General features: G+C 29.9%; 3 protein-coding genes and 2 long non-coding RNA genes across 28 annotated transcripts; 2 read left to right on the top strand and 3 right to left on the bottom strand.

Moving 5' to 3' along the window:
• Positions 1-1,887: 1,887 nt before the first annotated feature.
• On the bottom strand, positions 1,888-8,179 carry LOC125577319 (B3 domain-containing protein REM7-like). Of its 23 annotated transcripts, none has more exons than XR_007315719.1 (10): positions 7,111-8,179; positions 6,743-7,037; positions 4,453-6,651; positions 4,211-4,262; positions 4,025-4,139; positions 3,403-3,639; positions 3,110-3,320; positions 2,729-3,013; positions 2,478-2,582; positions 1,888-2,384 (listed from the first exon to the last, which is right to left on the bottom strand). XR_007315719.1 is itself a non-coding variant. In XM_048738673.1 (2 exons), the coding sequence occupies exons 1-2, from the start codon at positions 7,507-7,509 to the stop codon at positions 6,648-6,650; spliced, it is 789 nt and encodes a 262-aa protein (XP_048594630.1). In that variant the 5' UTR covers positions 7,510-8,179; the 3' UTR covers positions 5,178-6,647. The 23 variants fall into 23 exon arrangements, 1 of the variants encoding a protein (XP_048594630.1); XR_007315735.1 differs by having other exon boundaries at positions 3,110-3,301; XR_007315731.1 differs by having other exon boundaries at positions 3,110-3,298.
• Positions 8,180-8,421: 242 nt separating this feature from the next.
• LOC106440544 (2-oxoglutarate-Fe(II) type oxidoreductase hxnY-like) lies at positions 8,422-10,784 on the top strand. The gene is made up of 11 exons (XM_013882242.3): positions 8,422-8,683; positions 8,859-9,054; positions 9,114-9,194; positions 9,283-9,334; positions 9,550-9,671; positions 9,809-9,909; positions 9,989-10,047; positions 10,122-10,178; positions 10,276-10,321; positions 10,415-10,494; positions 10,596-10,784. Exons 1-11 carry the CDS (start codon positions 8,606-8,608, stop codon positions 10,657-10,659), a joined length of 936 nt encoding a protein of 311 aa, XP_013737696.1. The 5' UTR covers positions 8,422-8,605; the 3' UTR covers positions 10,660-10,784.
• Positions 10,785-17,559: 6,775 nt separating this feature from the next.
• LOC125577318 lies at positions 17,560-21,982 on the top strand. The gene is made up of 2 exons (XR_007315714.1): positions 17,560-20,975; positions 21,137-21,982. It is a non-coding gene; the product is annotated as an uncharacterized LOC125577318 (long non-coding RNA).
• On the bottom strand, positions 20,483-21,515 carry LOC106444520. The gene is made up of 2 exons (XR_001288265.3): positions 21,072-21,515; positions 20,483-20,979 (listed from the first exon to the last, which is right to left on the bottom strand). It is a non-coding gene; the product is annotated as an uncharacterized LOC106444520 (long non-coding RNA).
• Positions 21,983-22,439: 457 nt separating the features above from the next.
• Positions 22,440-26,932, bottom strand: LOC106440545 (terpenoid synthase 3, chloroplastic-like). 2 transcript variants are annotated; one of them, XM_048738670.1, is made up of 7 exons: positions 26,721-26,932; positions 26,342-26,621; positions 25,709-26,078; positions 24,431-24,649; positions 24,179-24,317; positions 23,714-23,953; positions 22,440-22,918 (listed from the first exon to the last, which is right to left on the bottom strand). In XM_048738670.1, the coding sequence occupies exons 1-7, from the start codon at positions 26,826-26,828 to the stop codon at positions 22,628-22,630; spliced, it is 1,647 nt and encodes a 548-aa protein (XP_048594627.1). In that variant the 5' UTR covers positions 26,829-26,932; the 3' UTR covers positions 22,440-22,627. The 2 variants fall into 2 exon arrangements, with proteins under 2 accessions (XP_048594627.1, XP_048594628.1); XM_048738671.1 differs by having other exon boundaries at positions 26,727-26,891.
• Between the last annotated feature and the right edge of the window lie 436 nt (positions 26,933-27,368).

The raw sequence follows: 27,368 nt of genomic DNA, 5'->3' as shown, positions 1-27,368 counted from the left end.
TTTTTTATTCAAATCTGTTTAGGATGATTTTCTGCTTAAATCAGATTTAAAAAAAAAAAAATTATTTTGGGTTTAACCAATTTGCCGCCTACGCCGACTATAGAACATTGACATCAAGAGATGTGTAGTAAAAATAATTCCTAAAACTGTGTCAAAGCCTTCACCATCGCATCCGACTTCTCTATATACCCTTGCCTCGATGAAAATGATGTCTTCTACCGGAAGAAGTTTACTTTCTCTATTATTCGTTGTAGAAAAAGAGCTGAGCAATCTCAAAGGCATGATCAGCTAAACCTTTGCGATAGAATGCGTTACCATTCCAATAGCTCAACGTCTTTGAACGTTTCTTTACGCACATACATCGCTGGAGCAAGGGTTGTCTATAAATCTCATTAACTTGAAAGACCTAACTTTTTTCAATTACTAGTGGTATTCCGGCGCTACGCGCCGGGTTCGTATGTTTTATACTCTAATAAGTTTAATTTTTTTTTTTGACCCATTGAATAGTGACTAATGATGACAAGAGTGTATTACTTTGTTTTGAAGTTGCTTAGGTCAAAGAGGAACATGATAAATGGTTTTCGATGATCGGTTCAATAAAAAGGAATAAATAGCTGATAGTTTCACCGAAGTAAATATAGTTGAATTTAAAACATAAAATAAAATTGATGTTCCAAAAGAAAACATGTAAATGCATGAGTTTGTTTTGGGATAATCTTGTTGAGTAGTAATAATCCTTATATGTTTTGTCCATGTCATGGATGAGACAATATGTTAGGAGCTTCATTATGGACGTATTGGTTAAATACTTTGTTTTCAAAATGTTTTGAATCCAGTAAGTGAATTTTTAATCATGGTCCATCATTAATCGGACCAAAATTGACTATTTTCTGAAGATAGCTTATCCAGATATTATTTTCCCTTTTCAAAATTATCTCGGCACAATATTAATATACCATAAAAATATATACCGTTATCATAGTTTTCATATACAGATTAATTAAGATGGTTGAGTTCTTTGATAGATTTGCGGTGATAGAACTGCTACGCAGGGTATTTGATATTGTGTTAATGAATCTGAAAATGTACTATTTAATTTACTCTCAGTTAACAATTATATTCATTGTTATTATTTAAAAATTTTAATCTTTTTATTTTTTATTTTTTATTTTCGCCTTTGAACGTTTGTTTCTTGAATTCCTTACTACTGTTTTTTTTTACATTTATCTTTTTCTTATTTTTCAATAATATTATGTTTGATGATCAACCATGTCATAAAAATAACAGAATAGAGATTTTGAATATATACTATCGAATAATTTTCAGTGTTTGTTTCTTTTTAGCACATGTTAGTATTACTTATCAATAAGGTCACATATATAATTAGTTACCAATTAGAGGAATGAAAGATAATTTAGATGCGGAATACTTAACGCTTCCATAAACATAGTTGTGGGAGGTTGTTCATGTAACAAAAAGTTTCCTCGTCTTATCTTTTTGGACCCTTTGAACAGCGATGAAACACTTCCTTTTAACTTTGCTTATTCATTTCTTAGACCATCTTTTTAAGTGCTCAACAAAAAAATATTATCTTTGTAAATTAGAAGATAATATAGAAACATCTTACATTGAATGAGCATTTGAAAATGTTAATCTGATTTTAGTTATTAATGTAACTTTCACTATTTGTTTGTTGGTTTTATTAGAGATAAATTTCTTTTAATTTATGATATTAAATAAAATAATAATATTTAGGATGACAATTGGTTAGATTTTATATGCCAAACATAGATATTTCTTATTTTGTATGTTTATTCATGAATTTTTGGTACTTTAATTTTTTTTCTTCTAAGAATATGAATTCAAATATGGACTGTGTACAATGCATTAGAAAACAAAAGAACTAACGCATTAGAAGTAACATCTTCCATCTTTCTTTTTGTTTCAGATGACATGGACTATTTTGACTTTGGAGCCTTACATGAAATTTGTTATTCTCAGTAAGCTACGCTTGGATAATAACAGTAACCAAATCACCGTGTGTTCATGTTCTTTAGAAACTTTGTTCCTAACATAAAGTAATGATTACCGTAATAAGGTTCTCGAGGGAAGACATAGAGGCTGCAACATCCTTGGGTTGGGATCGTTCGCATAATAATAAGAGTGTTGGAAGAAGAAAAGAACGGGAAAATTATGACATCAGTCAAAAGCCAGCAAAATGAGATCAGATCATCAGATTATTTAGCGAAGATGCTCACTAAGAACTCTTTTCAGCTGCACCATCCTCACTTCTGCCTCTACACCAAAACTGTGTCCACATTGATATACTCATCATGCACCACATATTAGGCTGGTAGTCCACAAGAGAATGACGGAAAGAAGACCTGTGAAAATGGCAACAGAAATCGATCTTAGACTTCGATGTGTTTTATGCAAATAACATAACAATCAAAACAAAACTGAGATAGAGAGAAAACCTCTGTCAGTACACATCCCAATGCTTCTAAGTTGGCAAATCTCACTCCAAAATTAACACCATCTTCAAGCGTCTCGCGGATGGACCAACTTTCACTCCCTTCAAACTGGTTTGGATTCAAAAGAATTAGTATAGAGAAACTGGGACTGGAACTCAGGCACATCATGTACAAAGAAAAGATATATTTGGTTTCAAAGATCTTTCTTTATGTCTATATTACGATGCACAACACCTAACACAAGCCGGCCTTACCTGTTTGCTACTCGTGGATTCAAACCTCTCATACCCGGAGAGAGCATGAAGAAGCATCCCAACATCAGCAAACGTAGAGCCAAAGCAACCAATGAAGATGCATAGGCCATTAGTCCAAACTTAGAGACACGACCGTAAGTTGGCTTAAGACCACAACACCACAAAGCGAAGCTAGCTGTCTCACACTCCCACCAGTATCACTACCATGAGACACTATACATTATATTTCTGCAACAGCTGCTGCTGATCCTCCTGATGAAACTTCCCGCTACACGTGTCAAGTCCCTAGAATTTGCAGTTGCCTTTAAACCAAAGTTGAAACTCAAGCATCACAAATTACCGATCAATAAAGACTTAAGATTTCTTCATCACAAGACAAACCTGAAAGGACGAAAGCTTCAGTTGGGCTTCCCATACCAAACTCATCCATATCCGTCTTCCCAACTATTAACCTTCTTCACCGCCGTGGCATTGAACGGCCGACGATAATGGTCTATGATGCGGGGAGAAGCGGTGGAAGGCGATAAAAACTCGGGAGAGAGGACTTAGCTCCTCGCCTCTAGCGATCCTCTGCTGATTGATGATGAAAAAACTATAGTAAAACCAATATTAAGGAACTACATAAGAATGGAATCGTGTGCTAATCAACAGTAGATGGTTCAATGATGTGATACCTCTTTGAGGGTTTCCTGATGATTAGCTAAAAGCTCATTGTATTTTATTTGAAGATCAAACGTCTAAGCTTGAAGCTTCTCGTAGTCAGAGACTGAAGCACCTCCTAGCTTATGCTGAATTAGTCTGAAGCAAACCCAAAGAAGGATCATAGAAAAACCACTCAAGAGCTGGGATTGGCAAAAACCAAAGCATCATAGAGTATGAGTCCAAAATTTTACAGAGGCAACATTTTAAATCTGCATTCGTGATCATGAAAAACAAACATAAACTAAGAGCCAATTTTAAGAAGGAAAGCTGATTCAAAATCTAAACCCAAATTTCCATCAATTTTGTAGAGGACATGATTTACTCTTAAACCTAATTTTATATTAGGATTTATTTAGTTCATAAATTTTGGCACCTTGATCACAAAAACGGGGAAACCTGGATTAAAGATTATGGTAGGCTCTTAGAAACTAATATATAAAAGTTAGAAACCAAGTACATGTCCAGTAACTTACTCTAAAGAAGATGAAGGCATTCGTCCCATTCAAAGAAACCATAACTACTATTCGATAGCAAAAATAAAACTATCTGCAATAGGTAAGGGTGGACTATATTAAAAAAAAACAGAAACTATACCTCTGGTGAGAGAATCAACAACTCCATCGGATTCTATATACTTCCTGATACAGATAGACCCAGAAACAATTCAAAATCTTTTTATAAAGTTGCAGATAATGGTTCATCCCCAGATCTAGCGAGGAAGCAAAAATGAAATCAGTCAAAGAGAAAAAGGAAAACAAAACATGATCAAAAACTACATACCTGATTTAACTCCTTGTTTCAAAGTATACAAAAACTTCGATTTCTGCACCAACTGATTGTGTTAAACACAATATTAAAAAAACGAAGTACAATTTGTTACAACATACATAAGGTTCAGCTCAATTTAGCGATTTCTGCACCAACTGATTGTGTTAAACACAATATTAAAAAAACGAAGTACAATTTGTTACAACATAACATAAGGTTCAGCTCAATTTAGAGATAACATACAACTTTCATACCTGTCTACGCGATTAGAAGCAGCAAACCCTGGTTAATTCATTGGCCGGAGGATTTTGTAGTTCTGAAAGCCATTGATCGCTGCGTGAAGCAGGGAAAGTTCGATCTACCTGCATCCCTATTTATAGCAGTCAAAATTAGGGATTTCGGGAGAACGCTTCAAGGAGAGAGGTAATGGCCAGACTTCGTGAGCAGGTTTCAATGACACAAAAAACGTTATAATTCGGTAAGGTTGTTGCCGGCTGGACATAGGGATATGAACAGACAGACGAAGACTTTCGAAGAAGATGGATGTGAACAATTGGGCTTGATTATCAAATTTTGGAATTAGGCCTCAGCATCTTAACTAAACAAATTTGTCCACATTTCTTTTAACTTGCTCGAAGAAGAAGTAAAGTGATAACACGTGTCCTCATTTGCCCTTCCTTCCATGCTGAAGTGGCAGCAGGAGGTGAGAGAAAACTCCCCTTTATATATATAGATAGATACATGGATATCTTGACCCCACAGAAGTAGTCAAGAATATATGTCATATTTTTTAATATTATTAAATAACTTTTTTCATCCACGTATTTGTTTATTGATTTTTGGTTTTATAATAAACATCTAGCTTATTTTTTCGGTACAACCAATTACAATTTTTTCTTTATATTTTAACATCTATTTTATACATTTAACATAATTTGTAAGTTAAACTTATGGACGCAAAAGATGTGGACAAGAGAAATGTCAACAAGAAAAAATTGAAAATATAGACAAACAAACCATAGACGATAAAAGAGTAACACATTTGAGTCTTAGACTAAAATGAGTAGACATTTGGTTTGTTTCTTAAAAGTTTTAGTGCTTGAGCTGAGTGAATTATGTGCATATGACTAATATTGTGGATATGGATGAAAAATTATCGACGAACAGGATATGGATATCAGATTTGTGGACATATATCATGTGGACACAAGTTATGAAGATTAGGTTTTGTACACGTTTAACCTAAGCATTCGGATCCTTACGTATGGTTCGGGTTAGTTTCTAGCAAGATCCGAACAAATCATTGCAGAGACAAACAAAATCATGATAAAGGATCCAGCTTTTCACGGTTTCCATCAACTTTGTTTGACGACTTCGAATTGAGGCAAGATCAGCTCTAAGACATTGTCTCTTCCGCCGTGGATTTCGTGTCTTCTCCGCCACTAATTTCATGTTTCATCCGCCGCGGGTTTCACCGGAGGTGAAAATTTCTTTAATTTGGTGATATGAGATGGTTGGTGGTGATAGATTGAGATGGTCTTCTTCTCTTAGTTTTTTTTTTTTCTAACAAAGCTAACAAAATAAGATGGATTAGAAGGAAATAATATTTGAACAAAAAAAAAGAAGGGAAGGGATTAGGATATGAAGATTTGGGAAACTATATTGGAGTTATAGGAGAGAGGGTTGAGGTGGTTGTAGATTTGATTGAAAGGGAAGAACAATTGTGTGAGAGAAAATAAAGATGAGTCGGGGATCTAGAATTGAACTAATGTGAAGATGTTTGAGTTTTTGGCGGATTAGGGTAAAATTCACACACACGTGTGAGATAGTGTGTGTGTGTGTCTTTTGTGTGTAGTTGAACAATGAAACTCTAGTTTGGTTAGAGCATGAGCATTGGTGAACCCCACTTTGGGGTTCACCAAATTTTTTTAATATTTTTTTTGTGGGTCCATGAACAGTTATGAACCCGAATTTGTAGTTTTCTGCATCAGTGAATCCGAAGAAGGAGTTCATAGGAATAAAATAATAATATTTTTTTTTATTTTTTTTTTAAATTTAAAATTATTCAGAATACATGAATAAAATATTAAAATATATTATAAAATTTATGAAAACATTTTATTCAACCTATGTTTTAGTTTTGGAGTTTAAGTTTTGGTTTGTGTTTTCAAATGTATAAAAGCTATGTTTTAAAATTTTATGTTGTTTCTTAACTTAAATTCAATTCATAGAAACATTTTGTTCGATGATCAGTCTACGCATTCAACAAAGGAATTAAGTTCGAGAATGTTTAACTTAGGATAAAAGTTCACATAGAAAAACCATTCAAGTTTTACAAACCGAAATACATAAGTTGATAAGTTGCTAATGAAACAAAAAGAAACAAGTTAAGATGATAGAGAGGAAAGACCGCAAAAGAGCCATCTAATTTCGTGAGGTAGAAGCAATGCTACCTGTAGAAGAAGAGAACACAAGTTAAAGCAGAAGCAAAGTAGTAACATTGAAGATATAGACAACACAAACAAGTCAAATGAGAAGACTTACCATCGATTCTGCTGAAGTGCTTGATCAGTAGTTCAGTACACTCCTTCCTTTCCGGACATACACACAGTAATGGAGTTGTCGTCCCGTCTCCAACCACGTTGAACACAAACAAATCTCCGTTGGTGCATCTGTTATCACGACAAAACTTTCTCCACCCTCTGCTGATGTAATATGCGCCGTCTGATTCGCTAAATCCGAAGCGCGCAGTCCATGACTTTCCCTCCTTGTTGACAAGTTTGACCTCTTTGCATTGTTGGTTCAAAGCACCACACCTCATAGCTTCCACAGGAAGAAACTACAAACACATACATAACATCAGCCAAGAAGCAGTACTAGAATCACACAATAAATAACTAAATTTTACTCACCATTTTGTCGTCCTTTTGATTTGTAGGAGTAACCTCAGCCAAGAAGCAGTAGTCGTATGAGAAAGTAGGAGCATCATCCGCGTCGGACCACAGAATCTCACAACAGCTAGGACCAAAAGGAGTCACATGAAAGACCATGTCTCCTTCGTGTTTGAAGATGACAATGTCACCGATTCGAAGATCATGTGCTTCGGTGAACTCTTTCCAACCTTTGGTGAGTGTCCTGCCTTCTCGGATCACCTCCCAAATTTGATCCGAAGCGTCCGATCTTAGCTTCCATGGTTTATTGATCTCAGCCCCTTGTATGTGTTTTGAGTAGAAGTCAAGTGGTATTGCGACGCCACTTTGAAAACCAGGAAGAAGAGGCTTGAAGAAATGAGGTTCTCGGGGAGTTTCCATCTGCAACAATCGAGTTCCAATTACATGTATTAATCGAGTTCCAATTTAAAAAAATCGCATCAAACTACTATAGACCACACAAGACCACAGAACAATTCTAAAAGAGCCAAGTCCGGTTATATTCATGTCCTAAATTAAAACCCCCTTTTACATTTCGAACCCTTACACGAAACCCCCAAATCGAAATGAAATCCATGATAAACGAACCCTAAAAAGAAACCGTATGTCGATTTTGACCAAGAAATCGAAACCCCCTTCTCGATTTCCCACCCTAAGACGAAACCCCCAAATCGACTTCCTTAACCTAGAAACCTCTCGAGATCAAATCGAAGCTATCTCGTCCTCGGAGTGATTGAGACTCACCTGAGAGCGTTTACGAGTGACTCCGACGACGAATTGATCGAGAAAATCTCCGGCTCTGGACCCCGACACGAAATCGCCTCACAGACGGAGAAACCCTAGATTTCGAAGAGAGAAGGGAAAATGGGATCTTTCACGCGAAACCCATTTTTTCGCAGTCAACCCGCGCGATCGCGTAGCCACTCCCTCTGCGCCGCGTGGCATGACCCCGTATCATACGGGCTCACTTGGAAGACCCGGTTCACGGGTTGAAACCCATTTATTCATTTCTTTTAATCGATAAGGCCTATGATACCGAGCCCATGACTCTCTCATAAGTCATAAACCCCCGATGCGGGTGGTCTTAGGATCATACATTTTTGTGTCTTTACTCATGTATATAATGTGTGTCAAATATTAAATGTGTCTCCAGCAGTAATTGATAACTAGTAATTGATAACTGATAAAGTGTCTAGAAAAATAAAATTTTCAGTGATTAATGACATTGAATAGTTGAAATTTTCATATACCAAAAATTTCCATCGGAATTTTTGAAATTGTTATATTCAATTCATCTGAATTATAGGAGTTATTATATTTTTGTTCTAATGAGATATGAATAAGTCCAAAATTATAAACGACAACTTTTTATAATAATAAGTAGATATAAAGTAGGATTCTATTTTAACAAATGGGCCTTTAATTAAAGCCCACTTCTACAATCAAAACGACGGTCAGGGCGAAAATAGATTATGAAATGGAGACGTCACTTGTACTTCCTTTCATCGATATCTCTTCGCCGGAAAAGATATCCACCGCACAGTTGATTCGTAAGGTTCGTCTTCACCGTCGTTGTCTCTCTCTCTCTCTCTCTCTGTTTCCACAAGAGTAGAAACCTCTGCTGCTTCTTTATTATAATATACTAATAGCTCTGCTTGGTTGCTTGAGAGTTGAGACAATTCTCTCTGCTCCAGTTCTAAACTGTTTTGATGTTCTTTGTGTGTAATAAGGCATGTCTCGAACATGGATTCTTCTATGTCAAGAACCATGGCATCTCTGAAGAATTGATGGAAGAGGTTTTTAGGGAGAGCAAAAGCTTCTTTAATCTCCCACTAGATGAGAAGATGTCTTTACTCCGCCACGATCTTCTCGGTTATACTCCACTCTATGCTGAGAAACTTGACCCGTCCTTGTCCTCCTCCACAGGTGATGATGATGATGTGCTTCTTTTCTTGCTGAGTTCATCTCAAAGATTTTTTTCTTAGGTGATTCGAAGGAAAGCTTTTACTTTGGCTCTTTGGAAGGAGCTCTGGCTCAGCGTTATCCAAATCAATGGCCTCCTCAAGGTACTTATATATATATATTTCTTACTACCTGTTTCTCTGTTTTCATTTAACGGTTTCCATCTTATCTCTCACGGGTTGTGTGTAAAAGATCTCTTGCCATCATGGAGGCAAACCATGGAATGTTACTACAAGAATGTTCTGTAAGCATATATGTATTTCTTCTGCAAAGTGAATCTTAAACAAATACTGTCTTCTTTTCTTTACAACTTAAAAGTTGAAACATAGGTTTCAAGTTAATAATAATATATCAACAACAGTTAGTTTTGACAAATAGACTTGGTTACAAATGTACAATATTAGGTGTTCTTGATCAGTTTGCTAGTTGTGCCTGATATATTGATTTGCTGCCTCTAAGATCCGTCGGTCGAAAGTTGCTCGGCTTGATTGCCTTGGCGTTGGATTTAGATGAGGGTTTCTTCGAACAAATTGGAGCCTTGAATGATCCTACAGCAGTTGTTCGCCTCTTACGCTATCCAGGTATCTCTATGTACATCAATGAGACTCTCTGCACTTGCTATGTTGTATTAGGTGAAGTGATCAGTGGAAAGACCCATATTCAGGGAGTTCCAGTCTAGTTTTTGATCTCTACACTTGCTATGGATTTGATTATATAGGTGAAGTGATTTCGTCGGATGTAGAATCATATGGTGCTTCCGCCCACTCGGATTACGGGATGGTCACTCTTCTTTTAACTTATGGAGTCCCAGGACTTCAGGTAAAACATTTCTAAATTTCTATTTTAACTCTCCTCATACTCTTCTCTTTTGTTCTTACACACGTGTCTGAACTCTTAGGTTTGTAGAGACAAGTCAAGACAAACACGTGTTTGGGAAGATGTGCCTGGAATTAGAGGGTAAGTCTATCTTTTAGCTACATGATTTTTAGAGTCCGTTGATTATTAACAGCGGGGACTTTCTGTAACACTAGGGCGTTTATTGTCAACATTGGTGATATGATGGAGAGATGGAGCAATGGATTGTTCCGGTAAGCTAAACTCAGTTTTCTAGTAAGGAATTGAGTATGGTTTATGCGTTGTGTCTGAATCAAAACGTTTTGTGCTTTCTTTGTAATGGGAGTTTAGGTCTACATTGCACAGAGTGATGCCTGTTGGAAAAGAACGTTACTCGGTAGCTTACTTGTTCTTTCACATTTCTATACAAATCGATGGTAATTGGTAAAGAGTAACTCATATAAGTATTAGTTCTTTTTTTTTTGCCCAGGTGGTTTTCTTCTTAGATCCCAATCCAGATTGTAACGTGGTATGTTTGGAGAGTTGTTGCAGCGAAACTTGTCCACCAAGGTATGTAAGAAAACTTGACGTTTGATAAACCTTTTAGTCTTGGAAGGATGGAAGAACAAGACTTGAGTTCTTTCATATTACTTGGTTACTATTCGGTGCAGGTTCCCGCCTATCCTCGCCGGCGACTATATTAAGGAGCGTTTCAGGCTAACCTACGACTCTTAGTTCTAGTCTGTATGCTTCTTTTTATTTTGTTACGAAATGTAATATATATTAGCCCACTATCCCTTTCTCAAAAAAAAAAAAAAATGTAATATGGTATTCAACATATAATGCATGAATTTATGGTATGAAAATAATCCTTACTAATAAAAGGGACCTTTTGAGGTTCCATAGAGCGTCCACATCAGCAAAAAAAACATCTCCCGAAAGATGACACGTGGCATAAAATATAGTTTTACATTTTAATATTACTAATTTTCAAAAATTATAAATAATATGTAAACATACAGCATAAAAAAAATAGAAAAACTACATTAAACATATGTAAGATTATCATTTTTCACTTAAAAAAAAGACGGCTTATCTCCATAATGTAATATTACCGTTTTATAAAAAACAAAAAACATTATACATAATTTGGAAAATAATAAATATATGTAAACATACAACATAAAAAATGCAAATACTACATTAAACATATGTACGATTACCATTTTACATTTTTATTTTAAAAAAATAATATGTAAACATACAACATAAAAAATGAAAAAAACTACATTAAACATATGTAAGATTATCATTTTTCACTAAAAAAAGACGACTTATCTCCATAATGTAACATTACTATTTTGTAAAAAAAACATTATTTATAATTTTGAAAATAATAAATAATATGTAAACATACAACATAAAAAATAAAAATACTACATTAAACATATGCAAGATTACCATTTTACACTAGAAAAATAGAAAAAACGGCTTATCTCCATAATGTAACATTACCATTTTATAAAAAAATAAAAAAACATAAATATAACTATTTGACTATTTTTCCAAGTTCTTCTATTAAATATTACCATTTTACATTAGAAATAGAAAAATACATTAAGACTTAAATATAAAATATAGATATTAACTAAATATAAAGTATAAGAAAGAGAAATACTCAATTTATAGAAAAATAAATAATAATTAAACATTATAAATATATTAATATACGAATTATATATACAATAATAAGTAAATGCATAATTTAAAAAAAATGGAAAGAGTACATTAAATATTAAACATCTATCTTAAAATGTAAAATATAGATATTAAGTAAATAGAAAGTATAAGAAACAGAAATACACAACTTAAAAACAATGGAAAAAGTATATTAAGATTTAAACATCTATCTTAAAATGTAAAATATAGATATTATGCAAATAGAAAGTATAAGAAAAGGAAATACACAATTTGAAAAAATGGAAAAATTACATTAGTATTTAAACATATATCTTAAAATGTAAATCTATCCAAAATTATAAAAATTTTAGTAAATAGAAAGTATAAGAAATAGAAATACACAATATAAAGAAAAATAAATATTAAGTAAATATATAATATAAGTAAATCCCCAATTTAAAAAATGGAACATTAAATTAAGATTTCAAAATATATCTTAAAATTTAAAATATATATATTACGTAAATAGAAAGTATAACAAATGGAAATATACAATTTAAAAAAATGGAAAACATACATTAAAATTTAAACATCTATCTTAAAATATAAAATAGAGACATTAAGTAAATAACAAGTACAAGAAATGGAAATACATATACAGGAAAATAAATAATAAGTAAATAATGTAAATATATAATATATGAATTATATATATAATAATAAGTAAATACACAATTTTTTTAAAAAAATGGAAAAAGTTCATGAAGCACTAAACATCTATCTTAAAATGTAAAATATATAATATAAGTAAATACACAATTTAAAAAAATGGAAAATGTACATTAAGATTTAAATATCTATTTTAAAATATAAAATATAGATATTATGTAAATAAAAATATAAGAAATGGAAATAAACATTTTAAAAATTAGAAAAAGTACATTAAGATTTAAACATCTATCTTAAAATGTACATCTATCTTAAAATGGTAGTAAACTACATAAAAATGGAAATACCACATTAAACAAAAAAATGTATAGTTTTACATCAAGAAAGTCCCTATAAAACTCATTATTCCATCAACATCAACCTCACACTATCAAGGAAAACTTCAAAGCACTCGAGCAAAAAAATGGTTCCACCATCAACTCTTGCCGTCCCAAAAACCTTTAATGACCTTAAAGGAGATTTTTTATAACAACGAACTTTTTGTTTGATGGATTCATTGTTGGGAAACCCGCAACTTCCAAAAGCAAACTTATTCATGGTAATTAAATTGCTTTTCATAGACTCAAAGGTATTCTTACAAATTTAAATTAATCTAATCCATAATTTTATTGTTAATATTCATACTAACTCTTTCATGATCAAACCATTACTGTTAATAATCATTCAAGCGTTTATCCCGAAACACTTCCTTTCTCGACGAATCAGGTATTGGTTCATGTTAGTTTAGTATTGCTTTTGGTTTATTAACCGGTTTAGGATGGTCCTATTGTAAATATAATTTAAGTTGGTTTAGCATATATTATGCTTAAAATAACTTAAATTAAATAATAGTAATATTATGCTTAAAATACAATTTTAGAGAGTTTTCAAATATAGTTTACAGAACATTATAGGTGATGAATTTAATTTATTAAATTTGTTTATTACTTAAAACTAATTTTTTTTAAACATACTGAGTTATAGATATCAATGATGGATTGGTGAGTATAACATGAAGACAAAAATATAAATATTTGATTACAAGATAAGAAATTCAGCTTTTATTCGGTTACTCAATATATAATATCTTAAATTATTATTTTTTAAAATATAAATAATTTATATATATATATATATATATATATATAAATCTTCCAAACTTAAACTATTATATTATATATGAATAATGTTTTTAAATAAAAATAATTTCCGATTTAAAAATAAAATAAAAACAACAAATGGTATTTTCAAATAATGGATGTAATTTACATTATACTATCATTTAATAAGTATTAGATATATTTTGATATATCATTATTTTCTATTACCAGAAAATAATTAATTGTTAAACATCAATATCATCTAGGTTAAGTATACGAACAACACAAATTCAAACATCACAAAAAAATATTTACATAAACATTATAATACAATGATTTAATCAGAAAATACAATTCAAAAACACGATATTCAAAAGAATAGTTATATACTTAATATTTAAAAATCAAAGATATTTTTGCTAAAATTGTACTTACATGGCTAAGGAGATCGAGCATCTTTTTACAGATCGATCGATTGTTGAGCATGTGGTCGATCCGAAAATACTCTGCAGTTTGATTAAATATCTAAAACATTTATTCCAACACTCAACATATAGTTTTGCTAAATATGATAACTGGATAGCCAATAAAATTCCAAAAAATATTTAAATAGTAAAAAATATGTTAACTTAATGTGTTAAAATTTAAACATAAATTTTAATTATGACATGCATATTAATATTTATATAAACATATATCATAACCTAAATATAAATAATTTAACAACTTAAATTAAAAATAAAAATAAAAATCCCGGGCGTAGCCCGGATTAATTCCTAGTCCATACTAATAAAAGGGACCTTTTGAGGCTCCATAGAGCGTCCACATCAGCAAAAAAAAAACTTCTTCCGAAAGATGACACATGACATAAAATATAGTTTTACTAATTTTCGAAAATTATAAATAATATGTAAACATACAGCATAAAAAATGGAAAAACTACATTAAACATATGTAAGATTACCATTTTTACTTAAAAAAACGGCTTATCTTCATAATGTAACATTACCGTTTTATAAAAAAAACAAAAAAACATTATATATAATTTCGAAAATAATAAACATATGTAAACATACAACATAAAAAATGGAAATACTACATTAAACATATGTAAAATTACCATTTTACATTTTTATTTTTAAAAAATAATATGTAAACATACAACATAAAAAATGGAAAAACTACATTAAACATATGTAAGATTATCATTTTTCACTAAAAAAAAGACGGCTTATCTCCATAATGTAACATTACTATTTTGTAAAAAAAAACATTATATATAATTTCGAAAATAATAAATAATATGTAAACATACAACATAAAAAATGGAAATACTACATTAAACATATGTAAAATTACCATTTTACATTTAAAAATAAAAATAATATGTAAACATACAACATAAAAAAATGGAAATCTACATTAAACATATGTAAGATTACCATTTTTCACTAAAAAACGGCTTATCTCCATAATGTAACATTACCATTTTATAAAAAAAGAAAAAAAACATAAATATAACTATTTGACTATTTGTCCAAATTCTTCTATTAAACATTGTCGTTTTACATTAAAAATGGAAAAATACATTAAAACTTAAACATCAATCTTAAAATATAAAATATAGATATTAACTAAATATAAAGTATAAGAAAGAGAAATACTCAATATATAGACAAATAAATAATAAGTATATATTATAAATATATAAATATATGAATTATATATACAATAATAAGTAAATGCACAATTTAAAAAAAAATGGAAAGAATACATTAAATATTAAACATCTATCTTAAAATGTAAAATATAGATATTAAGTAAATAGAAAGTATAAGAAAAAGAAATACACAACTTAAAAACAATGAAAAAAATATATTAAGATTTAAACATCTATCTTAAAATGTAAAATATAGATATTACGCAAATAGAAAGTATAAGAAAAGGAAATACACAATTTAAAAAAATGGAAAAAGTACATTAGTATTTAAACATCTATCTTAAAATGTAAATCTATCTTAAAATATAAAATTATTATTAAATAGAAAGTATAAGAAATAGAAATACACAATAAAAATAAAAATAAATAATAAGTAAATATATAATATAGGTAAATACCCAATTTAAAAAATGGAAAATTACATTAAGATTTAAAAATATATCTGAAAATTTAAAATATAGATATTACATAAATAGAAAGTATAACAAATAGAAATATACAATTTGAAAAAAAAATGGAAAACGTACATTAACATTTAAACATCTATCTTAAAATGTAAAATAGAGATATTAAGTAAATAAAAAGTACATGAAATAGAAATACATCTACATGAAAATAAATAATAAGTAAATAATGTAAATATATATAATATGTGAATTATATATATAATAATAAGTAAATACACATTTTTTTAAGAAAATGGAAAAAGTTCATTAAGCATTAAACATCTATCTTAAAATGTAAAATATATAATATAATTAAATACACAATTAAAAAAAAGGAAAAAGTACATTAAGATTTAAATATCGAGTTTAAAATATAAAATATAGATATAACGTAAGTAAAAATATAAGAAATGGAAATACACATTTTAAAAAATGAAAATGTACATTAAGATTTAAACATCTATCTTAAAATGTACATCTATCTTAAAATGGTAGTAAATTATATAAAAATAGAAATACCACATTAAACAAAAACAAATGTATAGTTTTACATCAAGAAAGTTCCTATAAAACTCATTATCCCATCAACATCAACCTCACACTATCAAGAAAAACTTCAAAGCATTCAAGCAAAAAAATGGTTCCACCATCAACTCTTGCCGTCCCAAAAACCTTTAATAACCTTGAATGAGATTTTTTATAACAACGAACTTTTTGTTAGGTGAATTCATTGTTGGAAAACCCGCAACTTCCAAAAGCCAAACTTATTAATGGGAATTAAATTGCTTTTCATAGACTCAAAAGTATTCTTACAAATTTAAATTAATCTAATCCATAATTTTATTGTTAATATTCATACTAATTCTTTCATGATCAAACCATTACAGTTAATAACCATTCAAGCGTTTATCCCGAAACACTTCCTTCCTCGCCGAATCAAGTATTGGTTCATGTTGGTTTAGTATTATTTTTGGTTTATTAACCGGTTTAGAATGGTCCTATTGTAAATATAATTTAAGTTGGTTTAGCATATATTATGCTTAAAATAACTTAAATTAGATAATAGTAATATTATGCTTAAAATATAATTTTAGAGAGTTTTCAAATATAGTTTACAAAACATTATAGGTGATGAATTTAATTTATTAAATTCGTTTATTACTTAAAACTAAGTTTTTTTTAAAACATACTGAGTTATAAATATCAATGATGGATTGGTAAGTATAACATGAAGACAAAAATATAAATATTTGATTTTCAAGATAAGAAATTCAGCTTTTATCCAGTTACTCTATATATAATGTCTTAATTTTTTTTTAAATATACATAATTTATATATATAGATTAATCTTCCAAACTTAAACTATTATATTATATATGAATAATGTTTTTATATAAAAATAATTTCTGATTAAAATAAATAAATAAAAACAATAAATGGTTATTTTCAAATAATGGATGTAATTTACATTATACTATGATTTAACAAGTATTAGATACGTTTTGATATATCATTATTTTCTATTTCCAAAAAACAATAAATTGTTAAACATCAATATCATCTAGGTTAAGTATACGAACAGCACAATTCAAACATCACAAAAAATTTTACATAAACATTATAATACAATATTTTAATCAAAAAATACAATTCAAAAAAAAATATGTTCAAAGAATAGTTATATACTTAATATTTTAAAATCAAAGATATTTTTGCTAAAATTGTACTAACCTGGCCAAGGAGATCAACCATCTTTTTACGGATCGATCGATTGCTGAGCATGTGGTCGATCCAAAAATACTCTGCAGTTTAATTAAATATCTAAAACATTTATTCCAACACTCAAAAGATAGTTTTGCTAAATATGATAACTAGATAGCCAACAAAATTACAAAAAAATATTTAAATAGTAAAAATTATGTTAATTTAACGTGTTAAAATTTAAAAATAAATTTAAAGTATGGCATGCATTCTTAACATTTATATAAATATATTTCATAGCCTAAATATAAATAATTTAACAACTTAAATTAGAAAAAAATAAAAATCCCGGGCGTAGCCCGGGTTAACCCCTAGTATTTTCAAAAGTTTACTTTAAAGATCGATATTGCGAAGAATTTCGATTCTACGAGGTGAATTTTATCTGGATTATATCGTGTATCAGTTCTCTTTTGTTTCCGGCCAGAATCAATGGGACTACATCGGACCAACCAACAGGTTTCCAACAAGGAGACCTTATATCTCCTCTTGGAGTTCAAACTGTGAATATCAAATCATGTGAAAGAAAGACAGACCAAGAAGATAAAATAGTTTATAACAGTTTAAAAAACAGTTCAAATAAAATAAATTACATATTTAAAATCATGTTATTGTAATTTTAAAATCAAAATTTGAAAACACTAGTAATTAACGAAATACATAAATCGTTCATTAATATATATTTAAACCACAATACTATATATTTACGTAATCCTTTATATATTACAACAATTAAAGCATACATATGTCCCTATCTTTATTTAATATTTCTTTTTTTGCTAGTCATAATTTTTTTCTAAGCTTTATTGTTTTTTTCTCTTTTTTTGTCAACCCTTATTTTTATAATTTAATAATAAACTTTTAAAAATTATTATGATACAAATTTATAACTTAACTTTAGTTACCGATTAATTTAAACAATCAGACCTAATAAGTATTAATATAGACTAATTAATTTTCTTCTTTCTTCCAATCAATTTAATTGATTAAACCTAATATTAATATAATTTTTATATCTATTAAAATTAAACCGGTGACCTAAGGAGACTTTAATATTTGAATATATAATATAATTTAAGTTTAATAAATTAATATTCTGTAAACTAATAAATATAGTATATTAATAAATTTTATCAGTTTTGAGTTTTGTCAATTCAATAGGTAATATAATATACTATATATATATATATTATTCTCTCTTTGTGATCCCCAAATTAACTTTCTAATTTTTTTAACAAAATTTGCAACCTCATTACAATATTAAACTATGAATTAAATTTATATCAATATATTAAAAATCAACTGGGTCCCATAATAAATTTTAACCAATGTAATATCTCTGTCCATTTCTCTTTTTTTCTTTAACGTGACCTTTTCCCTTTTATTTTTCTACATGACTGAAACTTCATTAACTGTTTAAAAATAATTTATCCATTTTTAAAATTTATAATATCTGTTTTTTTAAAACACAATTATATAGAATATCATTAAAATAAACTGTATATCTTGGATAATGTAAATAATGTTTACTGAGAATTTCAGAGGATTGAAAATGAGTTTTAATTGTGTTTTTTAGGTTTTAAGATTATTATGTTCGTTTTTGCAGAAATTTTATCTGGAATATAACTAAAATGAAGTGTATATCATTAAAATGTTTTTAAGAACTGTTTTTATGGGGTTTGGTTTATTTTACTTCATTTTGAAGTATAGTAAGACTTTTATATGGTCATAGAATATGATAATAGTGGTTTAATAGAAGGAGAGGTACACAACAAATCGGTGCAACTATTTTGGCTCAAGATTATTCTGGTAGTTTTGACACACACGATTTTCTTTATTAGGTTTTCATTGTGTGTAATTGGACTACTACGATTATTGAGTTTATTGTGTGTAATCAGAAGATTACAAGATTTATTGTGTGTAATTCGAACTATTAGAATCACTGAGTTTATTATGTGTAATTTGGACACTAGGATTACTTGGTTTTATTATGTGTAATTTAAAACTTCTATATATTGCAAGTACTACGTATATTTAACATATATAACTCATATATTTTCTATTAGTAGACTATGTATATAGTCAGTAAGACTATTAAAACTATTTAGATGATTATTTTCTATAGTTTTAAGAATATTTATCATTTTTTCAAAATGATTCTCTAACTTTCATGGTTGTTATGTGAATCATAAGGTTATAGTGAGAAGAATCTATAAAAATACTTATTTCTGATAAATTGTTTATGTAATACTCTTCCTTAATGACATTCATTATATAAAATCATTGCTTTTATTACGAAGTATTTCACTTGGACATGGTTTTACTAATAAAAATTAAAATTTGCCAAAGTATTACTATGTATAAGTTAGTATTATTACTATCTTGAAGATTACCAAGAATTATTAAGTGTAATTATAATATTAAATTTATGTATATAACGGATATATGTTTTACCTGAGTGCTTTTTAAATTATTATTTTAACATGTGCTATGCATGCATTTTTACATGATTGTTTTTTATATTATTATTTTAATGTGAATAAGACAAAACGAATTTTATGAAACATTAACGTTTTTAAAATCTAAAATAAGAAGATAAATGTTTTATAACTTTTTAATTATTTGTAAATGATGGAAGGTGTAATGTGATATATTACTTAAACTCAACATTTACGGACAAACAAAATGTGTTTCGAAAAGAAAATATTAACATATATTTAGATCTTTCTCTATATTTAATCTGATCTGATTACAAAATGTATGTGTTTATTTCATAATCTGTTCAGCTTGCCTCTGCACTAAACAATGGGGAATTAATCAACTTGTGTTTAACATGTACTATGCATTTAACATGTTATAAACTGTATGTGTTTATTTCATAAAAGTTTTTTTTTACATTATTTAATTTCATAATATTAGAACGCAGTGCTAGGAAACAACCGTCTTTCGTCGTTTGCATGGATGCGGAGTTACCGATTTGGTTTACATAGTCAATATGAGTCTGTGAATGTCTTGTTGTCAAAAAAAAAAAAATTCATAATTAATATGTGTTATCCGTTTTTGGTATTATCATTTTTTTGCACATAATAAACCAAATAAATCCAGTTATCCGTTGCCAAAAAAAAAATCCAGTTATCGAAACCTATTTAGCAACATATACCATGTTTTTGACATCCAAAGCACAAATTTTTGTACATGTAATACATATCAAGAATGTTACTTTGGTTTTCCAAACATAACAACAAAAATAAAATCAATAATATTTTTGTCAATACAATAATTTTATACAAAAGCTAATTGATAAAAATCATCAAGAAGCTCCCAACGTTTCTCTGGTCCAGGACAAGGATCCAACGAAGATAATGCCCCAAGAAGCTCTCATTCCTTCTTTATCATTCAAACAACTTTGTGAGTTGCAAACTCTCGAGAGCCGGAGAAGACCTCATCAACTTTTCTGGTCCAGCACAAGGATCCACCTTTCTTCTACAAGACGAGATTCTCAGCAGGTCTGTGGTCACAACATTTCCCAACGCCTTTAATGCCATCAAAGCTACCTTCACAACCACTAATCTCAAGCTTTCACAAGTCTCTTACACCATGTTGCTAATATCGTTAAAGTGAAACGCAGAGACTCTCAGGTTTCTATTTGTAAATGAAGAACACACACACACACATTCAGTGCAATGCAATGCAAGATCCAAAAGAATAAATAAAGATCTAAGGCTTGTTCTTACACAACTTAATTGGCTTATGACTTGTCAGTTTCTTCCATAATTCCTTGCTTGCTTTGTTTTATCAGCTTCTTCGGCATGGGAAACATAATTCTCTTTGATAGTCTTCTTTGTCTACTTCCAAGCTCTGTCTAGGCAATGAAGCAGACCACCAGCTTGAGGGTTCTAGCTACAGAGTTATTTCTAGAAGCCTGACCAGAAGAAGCTAAGGAGCTTGAAGATGAACCAATGTTACCAACAGGCTGCTACAACCACTTCCTTCCCACCAAGACTCCTATCTCTCCTAACTACCAACTTGGGTCTCCCTTGTAAACAACCCTTAAAAATACAAAAATCCTAACTGAATGGAGAAGGATAAAAGAGGGGCTTTGGTGGTGAAGAATCGCGGGGAAGATGGAAAAGAACACAAAGTGGTCATTTGTTTTGTTTTGCGGACTTCGATGAATTGAGTGAGTTGAAGAGGTCCAGTTTGGTTCTCGTTTCGCCGTCGCAAGAAAGAGAGGGAGAGTTGGGAAGAAGACGTGAAATCAGAAAAGTGACGATTGAGAAGGGAACGCCGTCGTTTAGTTAGAGCAAGAGCATCAGTGAACTCCCCTTGGATTCATCTTTTCAATTTTTTATTATTAAATTTTTTTCTTATTTTTTTGATTTAAAAAAAAAAAAAAAACTAGACCAATCGCGGACCACCACGACACGTGGGACCCGCGCTACATGATGAATTTTAGAAGAGAGGGATTCAGTCGAGCTTTAGGAGAGAATGGTTCATATGATTGAGTTATTTTTTTTTTCTTGATTTCTGTGTGAACTCCCTCCATAAATCCTCAATGGGGGTGCTCTTAGGATCCGGGTTAGGATTTGGATTGGATCATTGTAATTAAGCTATTTCATTAAGGGTTATTTAGTCTTTGGCCACACTTTTTAAATTAAAAAATAATATCAAAAAGAAAATGTATTATATTAAAGGGAGAAATAAAAAAAAATTAAAGAGAGACAGGAGCATATTGAGTTAATCTCCTCTTAAAAGAAAGAAAAAAAAAGCTAGGAATTCATTTGAGATTCAGTAACTGAATTGTAGACAGCGATATGTAAGGAGAATCTCAGATAAAATATTTTTTTTTGTAGAAAAGATAAAATATCCTCTTCATCATTTTCAGCTTTTATTTTTATTTTTTGTTGAGATAGTAAGAATTTTGCACTGAGGATATTCTGTGTCAGTTTACAAAAAAAAAAAAAAAGATATTATGTGTTTGTTTTAATTTTTGTTCACCAAAGATATTTTGTTTATATTTGTAATTATCCATCATATTGTGTGGATATCAATATTTAAAAAAAAAAATATAGTAGTCAATTGGAAGCAGAAAGAACAGAAGATAGAAAATACAACAATGGTTGAGCTGATTATTGTATATATTTTTTTTGAACATTGTGATTATTGTATTTTACAAGCTCTTAATTTTATTTTCTTAACTACATAATTCACAACTTGAGGAGGGAACTATATATGTCTGCACTCTCACCAATATTATGAGGAGGGAAATAAACTAATATTATTTGTCTGGTTATGGAACAGGGTAGACGAGCAAGGACCGGACATGATCGACGGTCTTAGCCTTTTCGGGACTGCCATAGCCATCACCGTACTGATAAATGCACTGAGCCACGCGTCCGAGGTTAGCTGCCGCTTCTACGAAACCTTGATGTAGCCAACAACTCTTCCTTTCCAAGTTCAAGTCTTCCCAAGCCACACCGATCATTTCTCGAATGTACGCACGTGACTCTGCCTCTGGAGATCCAGTTTCATGCATGTGACATTGTACGGACTTAACATTGTCGCCTCTTGCCAATTCCTTCTGTTACATTCTCACATATTTACCAAAAGAAATAATATATAAATACATATCATATGTTGTGCATAAAACCGCTATATATTTATATACCGTCTTGAACGTGTGAGCCACTGAGCCCCGATAATTTGTTAGTCCATTTAAAAAGACTAGTTAATTGTGGGAGGGTCAAAATATATTTTTCTGTGCAAGAATAAAGACGGAAAATACATATTAATAATCTATGTTTCCAATATTTAATAAAGATGTTTATCTTATAATCTATCTGTATTTAAGAGATTAGTGTTTTAGATTTTTGTTTTAAAGGATTGATGTTTTATATTTTAATAATGAAGTTACGAGTTAGTGACAAATATTTGTATACAAATAACTAAGCTGTGTCTTATGTATAAAAGTAGAAAGTGGTGTTTATATTTTACTGGAAAACCAATAATATATGTGAAGTATGTGTGAAATAGTCAAATCACAATATATATATATATATATGTGTGTGTACGTAAATGTACATATATATTAATTATAATTATTTTATACATTATTTTACATATTACGATTTGTTTGGGATCCCAACTATTTAAGGACATTCAAGTATATACTTGAAGAAAATTTAATTAATGTAAATTTCTTGTAGAAGTTGTCATTTATTTTATTTTTTTCTTATAATTTTTTTTGGTTTCTTTAATAAGTCATTAGTTTGCAATTGTTGTTTAAGACCCTTTTAGGCTTTTACTATCTGTTAAACATTTGTAAATTTTGTAATATGTACTAATAATACTATCAAGTTGTGAAACCATGACTAACCGAAGAAGTGGCGAGATCGTTAGCGAGACGGAGGATTGTGGCAGAGTTTCGAATAACATGGTGGTGGTAGGAGACAAGAATGTCTAGGTTTTGGTCGGGGAATAGACATAACAAGTGGAGAAGTATTGTAGGGACAGAACTTGAGAGCCAACCATTTTCCATGTACTCTTCGAGTTTAGGTTTGTAACCTCTTTTGTACCACTTTGCCTCTTTTAAAAAAGTTGTACACATATCTGCCCACTAAGTAGAGAAAACAAAAATGAATTTTAAAAGTGATTTTGGAGAAAATGTATGAATATCCATATTAGAAAAGATTAATCTAGTATTCATTTGTTTTCGTAAAATCCATTGGGGAAAAATATTTACTTAATCGTGTAGTTGGCATTTTGAATGCCAAGCATAGGTACATTTGCATGCACATTCAGTTGAATTAAGTAATGACATCTACACAGCGAGAATACGTACGGATTTTTTGAGGTAAGGAATCGCATTAAATCCTTTGTCTCTTAGAATTATATATCCAATCTGATTGATTTCGTTGATGAGACATAGAAAACACAACTTCATGTACTTGGGAAGTTCTTCGAGACGATTCACATCCCATCTGCATAATGAATATATTAAATGACAAAAAAAAGGTATCAGGTTAAAAGAAAGAAATAAACAAAAAAATTTATAACCATGAAATGAATCTGGCTTATAAATATTTTTGAATACTTTTCAACAATGGCTGTGAATAGTTGGAGCTCCTCCAGTGTCCCATATATATCGTATATATCATCGATAGTGGTAATAAGCATGAATACTTTTGTAAGCATTTGTCGATGATGTGCAAACTCAGGCTCATAGATTACTCCAACACTCGAGAAATAACTCTCCGTTATTCGATCTCTTACGAAATCAAGGATTTTTGTTAATCCCGTCTTGCTCCACCAGCTGCTTCATACAGATAATTGATGAAACAAGAATTAATGTTTTTGAATGTTTAAAATGGCTGTTGTATGCGTCTACGGTCTACATAGTAACCTATTATGTACATTTTTAGAAATGCAACCATTTACTTTTCTATGATTTCTAATATTAAAAGTATATATAAATTGCATTTAATCTCTAAAAAAATCTTAACATATATACCGTGACAAATCATGAATTTTCAACTGAAAACAATTAACAATGAATAAATAGTTATGTGTCATTTATGTCTTAGTCTGGTTGTGTTCATTTTTAATATGAAATTCTTAATATGTTTCTTGAGATGATCATGTATACTCTTCCGTTTCATAATAAATGTTATTCAGACATATTTCACGCAGATTAAGAAACTAACAAAATATACTAATCTATCATTATTTATTATATAACTATTTAAATAAAAATAATTTAACAAAATATCTATTGGTCATATAAAAGGGAAAGAAAGTGTTTAATGTGAATAATTACATTGGAAACGTGGAATAACATTTTTTAAAACAAAAAAAAACTAAAACAACATTTTTTATGGAACAGAGAAAGTATTTTTTGGTCTTTTCAGATTGACTGACTCCTACCTTCTTGGATCGGTTATATATAAATCCATTAATGTTTACTAAAGTCTTATAACTAGAGAATAATCATGAATCTATAACTCAAAACCAGATAACCTATTCCTTGAGGTTTTATTTTAAGTGTCGTTTTGGGTTTGTTCACACGGATTAAGGAAACAATTAATTTTGTATATTTTTATACAAAAACACATACATCTAACTATATTTCAACCAATAGAAAAATAAATCGCTGAATAAAATTAATAAATTTTGCATTGAAAATCGAAAACGACACTTATTTTGGAAGGAAAAAAATTATTTACAACGATACTTAATATGAAACAGAGAGACTATATTCGCTAAATCTCAGTGTTCGTTTTTTTAAACTTATACATAAAACTAGTAATTCCAACATTAACATAAACGAAAAACGAGTTTCAAGACGAATCATGTATTGTTTAAGTTAGATTACCTAGAGAGAGATTTGAGCTCGTCTTGATGGATAACTTGTACGAAATTGAAATCAAGTTTCGCCAATTCTAGTAAGTTAGGGTTCGTGTCGTGTCTCTCGCCATACACGTCTATGTACCATCTTGCTTCTAGTCTTCGCACCCTCCGATGGTATGGCATTTCTAGCGCACGTATCACCATCTTTCGAACATAAGATGTGGTCTCATTGTTCTTCATTTCCACGAACTTTTTAAGTCGTGTTGTTGTATAGTATATGGTCTCTTTCAGTTTAGTATCGAATCTGGTCGAGAGATATGAAGCTTCGTATAGTGAAAGAACACTCTTGATGTCTTCATCATCCAAGCCATCTCCAAAAAAGCAGTAAAAAACATCTGCAGTGATAGTAAACCACAATTTTATTTGATTATATATATATATGTATATAATAAAATAAAACAACATGACTGATATATTCCAAATATTTTTTTTTTCGTGCAAGTCCAGAATCAGAAATATATAGTTAAAATTTTCAAATCAACATTCATTTTCTAATTTATAAATTATAAATGAACTCTAAAAATAGATTATATGTCAATATTCGTTTGTATTCTTTTAAGCAATGTATATATATTTATTTTTGCTTTCAAGTTTCAACCTTGTGCGATATTCAAACCATGTTGCCTTAGGAGTCGGAACATAAGGGCAGTCGCATATAAGTCTTCAGATCTCTTCCGATCTACCCTCTTTCTGTGTCTCACATGTCTTACGTGAACATTCGTTAGAATCTTCTTGATTTCACGTTCGAAATGGTAAGAAATTCCGAGTCTTTGTAAATTGTCAACGAGCTCTAGCTGTTCAAGTAAACCCTCTGTTTCATCAAGCATTCTACTAACTTCTTGCTTTAATAACTTAGCTCTCTCGATTTTGTCCTCTTTCTGCATATAGTATAAAATATTATCACTATACAGTAACTTCCTGAATACTAATATATCAAATAGTTTTATATGACACGTTGTATATATAGATTTTCATACATATACCGCATATTTGTTCCCGAGCAAGAGGAGATTCTCGTGCTTCCAAAGAGACGGTCGATAGTTTGCAGAGCGACGGGCTTCAAGAGGCTGTGACTGTGTTTTCATTATAATTTTTTGCTTTTTCTAATGATTATATTAAAGAGCTCAAAATTGTGATGAACTATTCTTTAGACTTTGCAACGTTAATTTATACTGTCTAACTAAGGTTTGGGATCTGGACCACAGATATCATGGTATTCTCTTTTCGTTAAAATAAAAAATTATTTTATTTATATCAACTTTTAAAATATCATCGTTGTACATATGATACGAATAATACTTAGCATCAGCCACACCCACACGATTTGGTCGCTAAAGCATCCGTTTTCAAAAAAAAAAAATCTTGGAGAATCATGAGAAGTAATGGCTAAAACATGTGGGAATTATATATCTCCACGAAAATTTAGCTATTTATTGATTTCAATGTCTTTTGTTTAGCTATTGCTTTCAAAAATATCTGCAACTTCGATGTTTTGAAGTTCAAACGTGTATAGCGTTAATGTTCTAAAACATGTTGTTCGTTTTCAACCCTAATATATATAACGATAACAAGTTTGATTTTAAATTCAGTAATTTTAGTTTTGGAGTTGTATAAATTTCAGTGTT

This window comes from Brassica napus, chromosome A8 (genome assembly GCF_020379485.1).
Source record: "Brassica napus cultivar Da-Ae chromosome A8, Da-Ae, whole genome shotgun sequence".
NCBI lineage: Eukaryota > Viridiplantae > Streptophyta > Magnoliopsida > Brassicales > Brassicaceae > Brassica > Brassica napus.
The sequence above is the reverse complement of the archived record's forward strand: the minus strand, read 5'-3'. Positions and strand labels throughout refer to the sequence as shown.

What these genes read in the sequence shown, in the direction of transcription:
- LOC125577319 (XM_048738673.1), bottom strand. Translation starts at nt 7,509, where the DNA reads ATGGAAACTCCCCGAGAACCTCATTTCTTCAAGCCTCTTCTTCCTGGT. An exon ending in ATCAAAAGGACGACAAAATG is followed by an intron (nt 7,038 to 7,110) that starts GTGAGTAAAATT and finishes ATGTGTTTGTAG; the next exon opens with TTTCTTCCTGTGGAAGCTAT.
- LOC106440544 (XM_013882242.3), top strand. Translation starts at nt 8,606, where the DNA reads ATGGAGACGTCACTTGTACTTCCTTTCATCGATATCTCTTCGCCGGAA. An exon ending in AAATCAATGGCCTCCTCAAG is followed by an intron (nt 9,195 to 9,282) that starts GTACTTATATAT and finishes TGTGTGTAAAAG; the next exon opens with ATCTCTTGCCATCATGGAGG. An exon ending in AGCGAAACTTGTCCACCAAG is followed by an intron (nt 10,495 to 10,595) that starts GTATGTAAGAAA and finishes TATTCGGTGCAG; the next exon opens with GTTCCCGCCTATCCTCGCCG.
- LOC106440545 (XM_048738670.1), bottom strand. Translation starts at nt 26,828, where the DNA reads ATGAAAACACAGTCACAGCCTCTTGAAGCCCGTCGCTCTGCAAACTAT. An exon ending in GAGCTCAAATCTCTCTCTAG is followed by an intron (nt 24,650 to 25,708) that starts GTAATCTAACTT and finishes TGTATGAAGCAG; the next exon opens with CTGGTGGAGCAAGACGGGAT. An exon ending in ACGATCTCGCCACTTCTTCG is followed by an intron (nt 22,919 to 23,713) that starts GTTAGTCATGGT and finishes AGAATGTAACAG; the next exon opens with AAGGAATTGGCAAGAGGCGA.